Below are 16,631 nucleotides of genomic sequence, written 5' to 3' on the forward strand. Positions count from 1 at the left end.
ATCCGCACAAAATCTGCATGAAGCCAGCACTAAATCCGCAGTTAAAATGCAGGTCATTTTACCTGCGGATTTAGCAAAATCTGAGAGGAAAAATCCGCAGCATGTGCACATACCCTGATTGTCCACTTTTCGTACTTTTTGTAAACTCAAGCCAACGCTTCTTATAATGATATTGAAGTTGAAGCTTCTTCACCTATTTTCAGGTCACCATCCCAGACTTGTATATTGTGCATCAGATGGTACTTGCGTGGATGTCTGTGATCTCACTATTACGAGGCATATGAGCTACCCCCAATGCCGTGTTTGTCATGCCAGAACTGATAGATTTTGTGATGAGCTAACTTGTTGACTCCGATATTTTGCCTGGATATCTCAGTTTTGTCTTTTGAATGTATGGGTGGACTTAATTTCATATTCTCCCAATTGTCATGGCACTCATATGATGCAATCTGGCCATATTCTGGCCGAGAGTCTGCTATTGATGAGCTGGATGGTGTTTTTTTCTCTTTTCTCCAGAAATCTTCATGGCTTCTCATTGATTTGAACCAGTGACCTTTCGCTTGGGAATCAAGCTAATAGCACACTGAGTTATTAGGGAATGTGAGAACAGGTTGAAATATGTAGTATACAGGGAGAAAAAGATTTTTCCACACTGGGGGCAAAACAGTAACAATGCAGAGACATGATAAGAATCTGCATAACTAATCATATGCTAAATAGATGCAAGTCAAATTTATGCATGAGATAGCCTAGATGATTGTCCATAGATTGATGGTAGTCTCATGATCGAAGCAGTAGTGGATGTGAATTAAGGAGCCTATAAGTCAAAAGTTCAAAACATTGTTACCCTTTTGCTCGTCAGTGTACATTTGTATTTCATGAACCTACAACTCCCAATATGTCCTTAACAATGGTAAGGAGATGCTGGGAGTTGTTATCAGTCTTTATCAGACTGCAGACCATACAAGAACCACAGTACTGATGAGTTTAGTCAGCATCAACAAGTAAACATTTACATCTAAGTACCTTGTAGGTGACATATTCTGTAAATCTTTTCTCTTTTTTCATCTTCATCTTGTTGAGCTGCTATGATTACTTTACACGTCCACAGCTCTTCATATTCCCTATTTTCTGGTCTTATATAGCACATCCCGGCACAGTGCCCTTAAAAATAAGAATGTTATTAACATGCCCTCTGCATAAAAATATCTGTTCATGTTATGGCCTAAATAAGCCTCCTGATGTATATGGCCTTCACAATATCTGTTTTAATCATCTATAACCACCCCACTGTCTTCCTTTATGAACAACAGTCTTATAAGCGAGTTCACACTCACACCAGGAAAATGTCGCACCTACACCCAACTGGTCCCTGTACAGACTAGAAAGATACTTGCTACAGAACTAAAAACACAAACTTGATTCTAGCTCTCTAAAAGGCCGTCAAGGGGTTTCTAGTACCTCCTAAGGAACTAGACGGGAGGACGTAACCACCAAGGGTAAAGAAAATTGTGAGGAGAGATACGAGAACCCAAGTTGAGAAACTAAGACACATTCAATTGTGGTGGAGGGGTGAAGGTAAATGAGTATCAAAAATAAAGGAACAAGAAAGACCTCCCAAGAACCTGACAGTGGTAAAAGGAAAAGGTGCTGGGAGGGAAAGCAAACCAACTTGCAGCAAGAATACAACTTGAATTTACACCACAAGGTAAACCCCTAAGATATACATCCACCAGGATATATAGACAACAAGGAAGTGCAGAGAAAGAATAATATATATAGCCTCACCCAGAACATGATAGGGCAAACCAAAATGGGAAAATGGAAAACATCTGGAAAAGTGCAAACCAAAAAGGGAGAATAAGGACAAAAGAAGAATCAGCATTTGAACAGGGAAGGAAAAGAGCCACTTCTCAATAGTCAGAACAACCGACCACGGTCACCTGATCAAATCCCTAAACCGAACAATGATACACAGTCTATACTGTGGCTGTCCGCTCTCCACTGTTTTCTCTTACACGCTCTATATCTCCAGACTGTCTCCGAACCATGCTAACATCTCTCTATACTGTGCCTCCATTTCACACTGTCCCCTATCCATTCTCTGGCCCCTATTCGAACTATCTCTTCATAATGCACATCATGTTTCCTCTACAAACTGTATCCCCTCCTCACACTGTCCTCTTACACAGTGTCATGGTCAGCACAGTCATCCATACAGTGTGATATCCAAAACAGCCCCCAATATACACTGTGATGTCTATCACAGATTATAATATACAGTATGATGTCGCCCACTGTCACTTATACAATATGATGCCCCCCACATATTCTATATAGTATGATGTTCCACCAGCCCAGTTATAATGTTCCCTCCAGCTACCAGTATTATGATTCCCACAGTCTTCCAAATAATATGATGTCCCCTACTTCCCCTCTTGTGATTGACCCCACAACCAGTCCCTTGTATGTCCCGCACAGCCAGACCCACTTATGTCCCCCACTATCAGCCCCTCATATGTCCGCACAGCCAGCCACTCTTATGTCCACCACAGTCAGCCCCTCATATGTCCCCCACATCCAGTCCTTCTATATGTCCCCCACAGACTCTTATATCTCCCACAGCCAGCACCTCATATGTCACCTACATCCAGCCCATATTATGTCCCCCACATTCAGCTCCTCATATGTCTCCCACAGCCAGACCCTCATATGTCCACACAGTCAGTCCCTCTTATGTTCCAGCTGACAGCCCTTCTTATGTTGCCACAGCCAGCCCTTCTTTTGTCCTCCACAGCCAGACCCTCTTATATCCCCCTCAGCCAGCCCCTCATATCTCCTCCACTGCCAGACCCTCTTATGTTCCCACAGCCAGCCCTTCTAATGTTCCCACAGCTAGCCACTCATGTAATATCTCTCATTGATTGGCAAAATAATATCAGAAAAATAAAATAAAGCCGATACTCAATTCAGGCTCCCTGTACACTTCGTCCACCTTCTCTTCTTCTTTCTTGTACAGCAGTGGGAGCTATATAGCATGATGCAGTGACATCGTCGCGCCATCCAATGGCCCCAGTTTGTGCCGCCTTCTACATGGTGCAGGCTGAGAGTGGCCTGCATTGTACTGGAGTTCCCAGTGGAACAGACACTTGATTACAGCTCCTCTGCTCCTGTCACGGACAGCACTCAGCAATTGTATGCCATAAGCACAAGCACCTCAGCCGTCAATGTACTGAATGTCTGCAGCTGGAAGAAGGTGCCAAGAAGCAGTGGGCATTCAGCAATGTCATTTTTTTCCCCAAAAAATGCACCGCCCTTGGGGAGGTAGCGCCCTAAGTGGGTACCTTCCTTTGCTACCCCTCGTCCCGGGCCTGCATGTCATACAACTTTAAATTATACATCCACCATTGTATTTATTCTATTGAATGAAAACACTGCTCTGTGACTAAGCTGCAGAAACTGTGAGTTCAAAGCAACAAAGAGTGATGCTAAGAGGTACGATTATATTTGGTATATTTGACAGTGGCTGGAGGGATAGGAACTTGTGGGAGGATAATTTTATCTAAAACAAAGCAATGAGCATTTGCAAAGCAGCAGAGTCTTCCATAGAAATAACCCACATTATAACTAAAGGTTATAATACACTACAAATCTAAAGTGGTAGTGATTCATAATTTACAAAAAATATAAGGGACGCAAAAATACAACAGAATTGTAGACTCAATAGCTCTTTGATGACCGCTTAGCTCTAGACTAAATTTGACCCTTTATAAATGAATTTCCTTTTCTGTTTTATTTTTCCAGCACATATTATAATGATATATATATATATATATATATATATATATATATATACAGTGGGGAAAAAAAGTATTTAGTCAGTCAGCAATAGTGCAAGTTCCACCACTTAAAAAGATGAGAGGCGTCTGTAATTTACATCATAGGTAGACCTCAACTATGGGAGACAAACTGAGAAAAAAAAATCCAGAAAATCACATTGTCTGTTTTTTTTTTCATTTTATTTGCATATTATGGTGGAAAATAAGTATTTGGTCAGAAACAAAATTTCATCTCAATACTTTGTGATATATCCTTTGTTGGCAATGACAGAGGTCAAATGTTTTCTGTAAGTCTTCACAAGGTTGCCACACACTGTTGTTGGTATGTTGGCCCATTCCTCCATGCAGATCTCCTCTAGAGCAGTGATGTTTTTGGCTTTTCGCTTGGCAACACGGACTTTCAACTCCCTCCAAAGGTTTTCTATAGGGTTGAGATCTGGAGACTGGCTAGGCCACTCCAGGACCTTGAAATGCTTCTTACGAAGCCACTCCTTCGTTGCCCTGGCGGTGTGCTTTGGATCATTGTCATGTTGAAAGACCCAGCCACGTTTCATCTTCAATGCCCTTGCTGATGGAAGGAGGTTTGCACTCAAAATCTCACGATACATGGCCCCATTCATTCTTTCATGTACCCAGATCAGTCGTCCTGGCCCCTTTGCAGAGAAACAGCCCCAAAGCATGATGTTTCCACCACCATGCTTTACAGTAGGTATGGTGTTTGATGGATGCAACTCAGTATTCTTTTTCCTCCAAACACGACAAGTTGTGTTTCTACCAAACAGTTCCAGTTTGGTTTCATCAGACCATAGGACATTCTCCCAAAACTCCTCTGGATCATCCAAATGCTCTCTAGCAAACTTCAGACGGGCCCGGACATGTACAGGCTTAAGCAGTGGGACACGTCTGGCACTGCAGGATCTGAGTCCATGGTGGCGTAGTGTGTTACTTATGGTAGGCCTTGTTACATTGGTCCCAGCTCTCTGCAGTTCATTCACTAGGTCCCCCCGCGTGGTTCTGGGATTTTTGCTCACCGTTCTTGTGATCATTCTGACCCCACGGGGTGGGATTTTGCGTGGAGCACCAGATCGAGGGAGATTATCAGTGGTCTTGTATGTCTTCCATTTTCTAATTATTGCTCCCACAGTTGATTTCTTCACTCCAAGCTGGTTGGCTATTGCAGATTCAGTCTTCCCAGCCTGGTGCAGGGCTACAATTTTGTTTCTGGTGTCCTTTGACAGCTCTTTGGTCTTCACCATAGTGGAGTTTGGAGTCAGACTGTTTGAGGGTGTGCACAGGTGTCTTTTTATACTGATAACAAGTTTAAACAGGTGCCATTACTACAGGTAATGAGTGGAGGAAAGAGGAGACTCTTAAAGAAGAAGTTACAGGTCTGTGAGAGCCAGAAATCTTGATTGCTTGTTTCTGACCAAATACTTATTTTCCACCATAATATGCAAATAAAATGAAAAAAAAACAGACAATGTGATTTTCTGGATTTTTTTTCTCAGTTTGTCTCCCATAGTTGAGGTCTACCTATGATGTAAATTACAGACGCCTCTCATCTTTTTAAGTGGTGGAACTTGCACTATTGCTGACTGACTAAATACTTTTTTCCCCACTGTATATATAATTATTTTTTTTTAATTTATTTAAAGGGGTTGTATACCCATGAAGCTTTTATTTAGAAACTTGCTAAAATATTTCTTACAAGACAAAGGAGGGCACGTGCCTCGGATGACAGGAGGAAGGGGGTGGGATAAACTCTCACAATGATCAAAATAAAAAAGTTAATAACCCCCCTTTATCCCCCCCATATGTAGGTATAAATAATAAAACAAAGAAAATATTTTTATTTTTCCATTAGGGTTAGAATTAGGGTTAGGGTTGGAATTAGGGTTAGGGTTAGAAATAGGGTTAGGGTTGGAATTAGGGTTAGAATTAGGGCTAGGGTTGGAATTAGGGATAGGGTTGGAATTAGGGATAGGGTTGGAATTAGGGTTAGAGTTGGAATTAGGGTTGGGATTAGGGTTAGGGTTGCAATTAGGGTTAGGGTTGGAATTAGGGTTATGATTAGAGTTAGGGGTGGGTTGGGGTTGGGATTAGGGTTAGGCTTGTGGTTAGGGTTAGAGTTGGGATTAGGGTTAGCGGTGTGTTGGGGTTAAGTTTGTGGTTAGGGTTATGATTAAGGTTGGGATTAGGGTTAGGGGTGTGTTGGGGTTAGGGTTGGTTGTTAGAATTGAGGGGTTTCCACTGTTTAGGCACATCATAGGGTCTCCAAACGCGACATGGCGCCACCATTTATTCCAGCCAATTTTGTGTTCAAAAAGTCAAACAGCGCTCCCTCCATTCCGAGCCCCGATGTGTGCCCAAACAGTGGTTTACCGCCACATATGGGGTATCAGCGTACTAAGGAAAAATTGCACAACAACTTTGGGAGTCTAATTTCTCCTGTTACCCTTGGGAAAATAAAAAATTGGGGGCTAAAAAAATGATTTTTGTGGAAAAAAAATGATTTTTTATTTTCACGGCTCAGCATTATAAAGTTCTGTGAAGCACTTGGGGGGGTCAAAGTGCTCACCACACATCTAGATAAGTTCCTTGGGTGGTCTAGTTTCCAAAATGGGGTCACTTGTCGGGGGTTTCTACTGTTTAGGCACATCAGGGGCTCTGCAAACGCAACATGACACTCGCAGACCATTCCATCAGGGGCTCTCCAAATGCGACATGGCGTCCGATTTCAATTCCAGCCAATTCTGCATTGAAAAAGTCAAACAGCAATCCTTCCTTTCTGACCTCTGCCGTGTGCCCAAACAGAGGTTTAGCCCCACATACTGGGTATCGGCGTATTCGGGAGAAATTGCACAAAAAATGTTGTGGTTCATTTTCTCTTTTTACACTTTTCAAAATAAAAAAAAATTGGTTCTGAAGTAAAATCTTTGTGAAAAAAAGTTAAATGTTTATTTTTTCCTTCCACATTCCATTCATTCATGTGAAGCACCTGAAGGGTTAATAAACTTCTTGAATGTGGTTTTGAGTACATTGAGGGGTGCAGTTTTTATAATGGTGTCACTTTTGGGTATTTTCTGTTATATTGACCCCCCAAACTCACTTCAAATATGATGTGGTCCCTAAAAAAATGGTTTTGTAAATTTTGTTGTAAAAATGAAAAATCGCTGGTTAACTTTAAACCCTTATAACGTCCTTACAAAAAAAAATTATGTTTCCAAAATTGTGCATTTGTAAAGTAGACATGTGGGAAATGTTATTTATTAACTATTTTGTGCAATATAACTCTCTGATTTAAGGGCATAAAAATTAAAAGTTTGAAAATTGCAAAATTTTCTAAATTTTCACAAATTTTCGATTTTTTTTTTTAACAAATAAGCACAAGTCATATCTAAGAAGTTTTACCACTATCATGAAGTACAATATGTCACGAGAAAACAGTCTCAGAATCAGCAGGATCCGTTGAAGCATTCTAGAGTTGACCTCATAAAGTGACAATGGTCAGAATTGAAAAAACTGGCCCGGTCACGAAGGCAAAAACAGGCTCTGGCTCAAAAGGGTTAAAACCAGGCTAAACACACCTGCGTAAACACACTTACAATGCATTTGTTTTTTTAACTGCGGATTTGCAGCATCTAATGCAAGTACATGAGGAATTTCCACACAGAAAAATTTACATGCTGCGGCTCGGAAACCCTCACCGCAGGTGATTTTATGTAGCATAAAAAAGAAGCACAGTGGGCATGGGATTTCTATTAATCCCATCCACTGTGTTTGTATTGTACAATGCATCATTTTGGACACAGCAAAAATATGTTGCATCCAGAAGGCTAGTATTAATGATCGTGGGCATGCTGCGAAAGGGTTTCTGCAGCAGCGTAACATAAATGGGGTTTCATTAAAACACAGTTATCTGCCAGACAATATCATTATCTCTAATTTCCTAAAAGAGTTCAGGTGGGGTCAGGATGCGTTTGTTAAAAAAATAAAATATTATAAAATATATATAGTAGATTGGCAATCGAAATTATTTTTTCCCTATTAGAAAGTAATTAAAAACATAAGTAGTCATTGGGGGAAAGTGTCCTACAATTATGGTGTTTGTTTTTCCCATCTATGACAGAATGGCCTGATTTTGATCCTATTAGGCTACGTTCACATGTAGCGGAACTCTCGCAGAAATTACCGCGAGAATTCCGAATTCCATTCCGCGGGAAAATCGCATTTTAAATTCCTGCGATTTTCCCGCAGAAAAACTAGCATTTTGCAAGCGTTATTAGCTTGCAGAATTGCTAGCGTTTTCCAAGCGATCTGTAGCATCGCTTGGAGAACTGATTGACAGGTTGGTCACAATCATCAAACATAGTGTTTGACAAGTGTGACCAACTTTTTACTATTGAGGCTGCCTCTGCGGCATCAATAGTAAAAGATAGGATGTAAAAAATAATTAAAAAAAATATAGATTTTTATTCTTACCTTCCGGCGTCCCGCGCAGCCTTCCCGCCTCTCTCCACGCTCCCGGTCCCAGTAATCCTTTGCGAGAATTACTGCGATGACGACTTCACGATCCCGTGAGAACGGACGTCATCGCTCGCAAAGGATTACTGGGACCGGGAGCGTGGAGAGAGGCGGGAAGGCTGCGCGGGACGTCGGAAGGTGAGAATAACAATATTTTTTATTTTAAATTCTATTTTTTACAGGGATATGGTACCCAAAGCCTGGAGGACAGTCTCCTCTCCTCCGGACCGTGGGTACCATCCGCAAATGTTCTGCTTACTTTTCGCATGGTGTGCACAGCCATATGCGGAAAGTAAGCAGATCAATGCAATCCTATGGGTGCGGGATCACTGCGATTCCGCTAAATTAATGAGCATGCTACATTTTTTACCGCGAAGCGATTCCGCCGCGGCATTAGCACAGCATTGCAGAATCCCATAGGAATGCATGGGATTCTTATTTTTCGCAGCAAAATTGCGCAGCTAAAAATGTGAAAAAAAACGCCACGTGTGAACATAGCCTTAAGGGATTGTCCACATTTAGCTCGAAAGTCTGCAGTCACTCTAAGTAACTGCAGACTTGGGAATCCTCACAAGCGCGCAGGGTGTGCAAAGTCAGGATTCTTCTGGTCCCCGATGATATGTATACTCCCGGGCACATTCCAACTAGACGTATGTGGCCTCTCTTAATACATGTGAATTGAACAAGGCCAAGCACATCTACTCAGAATGTGGTCAGAACTATGCGTATTGCATACTTTGGCCTTGCTACCGGAGCCGGAGAATCCTGACAGCACACTTTCTTCGTGCCAAACCTGTACAACCCCTTTTAAAGGGAATCTTTCAGCAACATTTTGCTATGTAATTTGAAGACAACATTAGGTAGCAGTTAACAGTGAATTCAATAATGTGTCAGGTGTCAAGCTTGCCAGAGGAAAAGAAAAACTTTACGTGTCAGAAATGTAAGATTGTGACTCTGCTAGAAGAAAAGGTGCAACGTTTTCAGGAGAGAATAACTACACTGAAGCTCATCAAAGAAGATAAGGATTTGCTTGTGTGAGATAGCACTTCCTGAGTGTGTTGGGGGACACTCGCTTGGCAATGGGATTAAGGCACACAGGAGCGATTTCTCACAAAAACAGTCTATTTGGTTTATTTACTCAGCATAAACCGCATAACGCAAAGTCCATTTCATTACATCCACGAACATATCAATGACCACCAGTCTGTTCATGCAGCAGATAAACCTCTCTGCCGTTTCTTAAAACCCCCTTGTCTGAGGTTACCTTCCACAAGCTCCGCTCCACACGCTGACTTCTTGTCAGTCCTGACTTCCCCAACACAGTTAGCCGTCACAGGCTCTGCAGGTACAAGGTCTCACCACGTGCTATTCAGGAATCCGGTCGACTTGCAGGACCTTCCAAAACACAGATCATGGGACTACACCAGTCTCCATTACATAGACCATAACCACACCCACAGGTGAGGTACCTATCACATAGGCTGATCACGTGATTGTGACATCACTGCAGGTCCTCAACCTTAGGGAAATTCAGGCCAAATCTTCTCCTGCTGGGTGAAATATATATTCCGTCCAGTACTACCTCCTTCACTGTACCACATACCTTCCCCTTTGTTCAACCCTATGGGGATGGACACATGTCATAAACCAGGGGCTCCGAGACCGGGTACCCATGTCATCTTGCCCTACCAGTCGAGAGGGCCTTCTCAGTCGGTTTTGAGCATCAGTCCCAGAGACATAGTCCATCACTATCATTAAATTCCTGTCTGTGAACAAGGCACTTTCGGACTTTGTCGCCGCAAGTTTTAGAGTCATAACTTCCCTGCCCCCAGCGGTCCGTATGCAGGTACAGTAACCTTGCACCTCTAACTACTGTCTGGCCTTGGGCTTCAGCCCTTGAGTCATAGTCTGTCCATGTTACCAGACCCATTTTAGTCACCACATCTCTCAAGTATGCTTCTTTACCAGACCTCTCTCTCCATGACCTCCTCTAACGGTTGGTGCGACCATGAGACTCACTTACAGTCGAGCTTACTGTCTGGTCTGAATCTAGTGCACTACAGGGGCTACTGTCTAAGTCCCTCAGCTTTGTACTGAAAGTAGATCTCCCACTTTCAGATTATTGGCATCCTTGTCTTGCTGAACTACCAAGGCCTCTTCTTACTAGATATCTTTGGCTGTCAGCAATTCCATTACTTGGAGGGCCTCTTCTGTTCCCTTGTCCTTGGGTTGAAAGCAGCTGCCATCTTCCACCGACTTGGCAAAGCAATCCTGCAAGGTGCAGTATTTCAAGCCTTAACTGCTCTATCTCCTCTAGATATGCCACACGATACTAGAGCAGAGTCCGTATATATCCAAGACTCTCCACCGTACTCAGAATGAAAAATGGAACCATACCCTTTTCGCTGGGTATCTGGTCTTCATGGTCACCTGGAATTCTTAATCTCCCAACTACAGATTTATCCACCATCTCTTGCATGGCTCAACCATTTCTTCCAATGACTTTTCCCACCATAGGAATAGGCACCTGCATCGCATCTTCCAGAAGACTCTGAGCTTTCCTCATCTGCTCCAGCCACCTAGCAGCGTCTTCATTCCTCAATCAGATCATCCACTTCATACGCACACATCTCAAGTGGATGTCGCTCAGGATTGCTACTCTCCTCGTTGTGACATCATTTGTGGACAGTACCACTAACTGCTTAGTTTCCACGGTCCTACACACCTTACACGCCCCACAGTCTTCTTGAATTCTTCTTGCACAGACTCCCTGGCACACGGCTCTCTCAGGTCTTCAGGAAAGTCTAGCAAGCATTTAAACAGAGAAGTCTTTCTCTTCTGCTGTCAATAGTGTCACCTGCTTCGACATGTTTGGCCAGGACAGACACCTGTTGCTCCATCTTCTCCCAGGCTGCTTTATTCATTGACTGGCTTTCTGCCAGGCAACCTCTGAGCTCAGAGACTTCCTTATCCAGCTCATCCACTCTGTGCTCAGCCACTTGTCTTAGGACCTTTTCTCTTTCGACATGTTCTTTTACTGACTCTTTTAGCATCTCTATTTTGTGATCCTGTTCCCTTTTGGCTAGCACATGTCGCACCATAACTTCTTTAGTTATATTTTCAGATGTGGCAGCTTGCACACCCACATTCTGCTGCTTCAGAGTTCTACCTGTTCCCTCATCAACAGGTTTAGCTTTCTCTTGGGACTCTGCTGGGTTCTCCAAAGAATCACTGTTCTTGCTCTCAGACTCCAAAGCCGCGATTTCTTCAGATTTCTGTTTTGGCGCTTCCTTCTCTCCGAGCTGAGCCTTGACTGCCGAGAGCTCGGACTCCAGGTGACACACCTGATCCAGCTGCGTGGAGTTGGCGGCTTCCCTAGTCAACACCTTCAACCTCTCTTGAGGCTCTGCCCGTTCGTTCTTAGGTACCTCTCTACTCTCTGGAACTTCAGAGAACTCCACACTCTACAGCTCTTCAGAATACTCAGTCCTAGCGGTTGTTACCGGCAATGACACGTCACCTTCCTTCTTTATCTCTTCAGTGTCTGGAAGAGTACTCATATCTTGAAAAAAGCACTCGTCGCTGCTTTTCCTTTATTGATATCCTCAAAGGGTGCAACTTGTTCAGCCTCTTTGCAGCCTTTATATCTCCGACAATGGGAAGAATTGCCATTTGTACTCGGGTCAACGTTACTGTACTCCCGTTCCCTTGCGTTAGAGTCACAGTCTGAATGGGAGTCACCAATACTCACCCTGTCACACTTGGCACAAGTCCCCACTTAAACAGGTGTAGGACCCCTGTTCTGAAACTACCCCATTTTCAACAGTCACACTGTTGATCACCTCTGCTAAGTCCCAGAGTTGGTCAGACCCACACTTTCTTCCAGTCACTCCTACTTCTGACCCATTCATTTTGGGAGGTGTTACTGCCTTCATGTATGCCACCCCAACTGTAGAGAACCCTCCATCCTCCTGCTGTAGAGGAACTTCCACCTCCCTCAAGTCTGAGAACAGCCTAGAGTCCCGGCCTACAATCACCAGACAGCTGAAGTTTGGGACTATCGCGACCTCATGGCCTGCAAAGTCCCTAACCATCTCGAGGATCACCAAGGCCACTGAATAGTCCTTAGTGCCCTCAGGTGACCTCAATCTTCCTTTTGGATATTTCATATTTATCGGGCACAGCCCTCACTGGTGTCACCAAACTCCCAGAATCGACCAGTCCGAATACATCTTTTGCGTTCATCTGCAGGGCAAACTCATTTAGCCTCTTGCCAGGAGGGTAGCTAATATAGTACACTGGACACACATAGTACCATTGTCCCTGGCAACAGTCTGTCTGCGCCACCCTTTTGATTTCGGGATGCTTTGCCCTCTTTTTGGTAACTATCACTTTCCGGGACTCTACCCCTTTTGGGCCTCCACCCTTTTTTGGGCAACCATCCTTGTTGGGGTCACCACCCCCTTTTCGGACTCCTGCTGGCACTGCCACAGCTCCCGCTGTAGCCACTGGTTCTCACCCATCTGCCAGGTGCTGTTCGGCTCCACAAGGCTCTGCACGGCTGTATACAGCGAAGCTCTGCACAGCCTCTGCCAGATTCTGCACGGCTCCATATCATTCTGCCAAGCTCTACACGACTCCAGACTGCTCTGCGGACCTTCAGACAGCTCTGCAAACCTCCAGACAGCTCCAGTCAACTTCGCAACCCCACCAAGTTACCGCCAGAAGCTTGTAAGTAATCTTCATGGCCCTGCCAAGCCACAGCAAGCTGTATTGAAAAATTTTTTGTGGACCCGCTGATCCACAGCAATCACCTCCACACATGCTTCCTGGACCGTGACCGCATTCTGCACTATATGTGAGATAGCGCTCCCTGAGTGTGTTGGGGACACTCACTTGACAATGGGATTAAGGACAGACAGAAATTGTTTCTTACAAAACAAGTCTATTGGATTTATTTACTCAGCATAAACCGCATAACATAAAGTCCATTTCATTACATCCATGAACATATCAATGACCACCAGTCTGTTCATGTAGCTGATAAACCTCTCTGCCACTTCATACAACCCCCATTGTCTGAGGTTACCTTCCAGGAGCTCCGCTCCACACGCTGACTCCTTGTCAGTCCTGGCTTCCCCAAAACAGTTAGCCATCACAAGCTCTGCTGACACATGGTCTCACCACGTGCTATTCAGGAATCCGGTCCACTCGCAGGACCTTCCAACACAGACCATCCTGGTACATGGCCTCACCATGTGCTCTTCAGGAATGCGGTCCACTCGCAGAAGCTTCCAACACACAGATCATGTGACTACACCACAGTCTCCATTATATAGACCATAACCACACCCACAGGTGAGATACCTATCACATGGGCTGACATCACTGCAGGTCCTCAACCTTAGGGAAAATTCAGGCCAAATCTTATCCTGTTCGGAGAAATATATCTTCCATCCAGCACTACCCCTTTCACTGCACCACACTTGACAGAGTAGAAGAATCTCTTCAGAATTTTGCAAAAGAAGGACTTTTCACCATTTCTGCAGAAGCTAATGATAGAGTAGAAATAACTATTGAGAATGTTCGAAGAGAGGCACCATTCATTGTGTCTACAGATGAAGAGAAATGGAGGCATATGAACCAAAGAAGCAGGAGGATGAGGAGGCAGTCAGCACCCATACCGCTGAAGAACCACTACCAGGTTCCAATGCAGGACAGAACACAGGTATCAAGACTCTTCAGTGCTAAGACTCTTCAGTGCTACACATGACTACTAATACACATAGGAACAAATGACACAGCAAAAACAAACCTGGAAGCAATATGCAGAGACTTTAAAGATGTAGGCTGAAAAGTGAAGGAACTGGAAGTGCAGGTAGTCTTCTCATCCATCTTCCCAGTGGATGGGCAAGGAACAAGGAGATTGAACAGGATTCTATAGGTGAACAACTGGCTATGTCGATGGTGCAATCAGCAATTACCTGTATGATGGGCTAGTTGCTAGAGAGGGGTTGCATGTTAAGAAAACAGGAAAACACATTTTGTAGACGCCTTATATTGAAACTGCCCTCAGTAAATGGAAAATTCTACGCTGTACCATTTAACGTGTATCGTCTTATTGTGTCCAGTATGTCTGTTGCTGCAAATAATGGCCATTTATATTTCCAGGTTCCTGCCACTGTGGAAAGTGCATCTGTTCACCACAGGATTGGTATGTTTCCGGGGAATTCTGTGAATGTGATGACAGGGACTGCGACAAACACGACGGCCTTATTTGCACAGGTAAACAGAATTCTAAATGCAATCACAGTTCTTGTCAAGAAAGACTCATCCTCATGTTGTTGAGTTTGGTAACCCTACCAGGACTTAATATTCTGCTTATGAGCCTTTTTTCCAGACCTAAACCCTTCCCTGCTTTCTTTTTACAGCTTTGATGGAATAAAATATGAGTGTGCAGAACTTTTAGGCAGGTCCATCAGAAAAGTCCACCTTTTGCTATTAAAGACTCCAAAGTCATGGCTTCTTTTTTGACTCACAGCATGAAGATTAAGGTGGCAATAATAATCTGATAATGCAGTCTTCTCATCAGTTTACAACACCTTTACACAAAATGAGGCCAAGACTTTCAATGCAAATAAATATTTGCTGTTTTGCCATAATCCCAGCAATATATAGAATCATAGAATGTTAGAGTTGGAAGAGACCTCCTGGGTCATCTGATCCAACCCCCTGCTCAAAGCAGGAGTCACTAAATCATCTCAGACAGATGTCTGTCCAGCCTCTGTTTGAAGACTTCCATTGAAGGAGAACTTACCACCTGTTGTGACAGCCTGTTCCACTCATTGATCACCCTAACACACAAAAAAAAATTTCTAATATCTAATCTGCCTCCCCTCCCATTCAGTTTCATCCCATTGCTTCTAGTCTTTCCTTGTGAAGATGAGAATAAAGATGATCCTTCTACAATGTGACAACCCTTGAGATATTTGTAGACAGCTATTAAGTCTGCTCTCAGTCTTCTTTATTGCAAGCTAAACATTCCCAAAACCTGTAACTGTTCCTCATAGGACATGGTTTACAGACCGGTCACAATTCTTGCTCCAGTTTGTTGATGACTTTTTTTAAAATGTGGTGCCCAAAGCTGGACACAGTATTCCAGATGAGGTCTGACCAAGAGGGGGATAATGACTTCACGTGATCTAGACTGTATGCTTCTTTTAATACATCCTAGAATTGTATGTGCCTTTTTGCTGCTGCATCACACTGTTCAGTCTGTGATCTATTAGTACAGTATATCCAATTTTTCGCATGTGCTGTTGCTTAGCCCTATTCCTCCCATTCTGTATATGCTTTTTTAATTTTTATTGACCAGATGTAGTACTTTGCATTTTTCCCTGTTAAAAAACATTCTGTTAGTTGCTGCCCACTGCTCCAATTTATTTACTGTATATCTTTTTGAATCCTCTCTCTCTTCTCCAGTATTATCTATCCCTCCTAGCTTTGTGTCATCAGCAAAGATAATATATTCTCATGTATCATATTATTACCAGTACATCCTAAAATTACAATATTATATTGTATGATTCCATAGACTGCATGACTACTATAAAGTTGGCCATAGTTGTAGAGATTTTCCACTCCTAGGGCTGGTTTACTTTTAACAATTGTGCCTGGTAAATTTTACACCTAAGCTACATGTAACTGATAACAATTTTGTGTACCTTTCTGGCATCCAAGTGGCGCAGTATTCTTTTCTGCCTCACGTAGACTTTTGGTGGAAATACTGATGTCACCGGGAGCAATAAATATGCTGTAGAAGTCATTTACACAGCCACTGAGTATGTGCCCTTAATACAACCATCTTGATATGGAAAATATCCACTCACTGTGATGTACTGTTATGCCTCTTGAGCGAATTGGGTAAATGGTAAGGCATTCATATACAGATTATGAACATGCTAAGAACATAGCTTCAGCCAACAAGCTATCAATTAATTGCTTTTAAAACAGCAGTTATTGAGGGCAATCTGACTATACACAGGGCTTGTTTGTGGTTTATAACCATTAATGAGATCTATCAGTAGGCTCAATCCTGCTAAGCCGTCTATATGGATATGTAGGCCATAGGAAATTGAATAATATCTCTGATCTGATGTCTTATTCCAACGATAACCATATTTTTCTTATATGTAAATGAGCTGTTAAGATATATGGACCCAAACTCAGATCTGCACAAGAATTTGTTTCCAGAGCTCATTTTATATG

The 16,631-nt window shown here is 43.1% G+C and overlaps 1 protein-coding gene across 3 annotated transcripts in view; it reads left to right on the plus strand.

The window, feature by feature from the left end:
* Nucleotides 1-16,631, plus strand: part of ITGBL1 (integrin subunit beta like 1) — a 601,277-nt gene that overhangs the window by 551,952 nt on the left and 32,694 nt on the right. For all 3 annotated transcript variants that reach the window (XM_073569513.1, XM_073569514.1, XM_073569512.1), the window contains one exon: nt 14,535-14,648. In XM_073569513.1, the coding sequence (XP_073425614.1) occupies nt 14,535-14,648 (114 nt within the window). The remainder of the gene's footprint in view (nt 1-14,534; nt 14,649-16,631) is intronic.

The sequence above is a fragment of the Dendrobates tinctorius genome, unplaced genomic scaffold (genome assembly GCF_039654945.1).
Source record: "Dendrobates tinctorius isolate UK_male_01 unplaced genomic scaffold, ASM3965494v1 ptg000026l, whole genome shotgun sequence".
Taxonomy (NCBI): domain Eukaryota; kingdom Metazoa; phylum Chordata; class Amphibia; order Anura; family Dendrobatidae; genus Dendrobates; species Dendrobates tinctorius.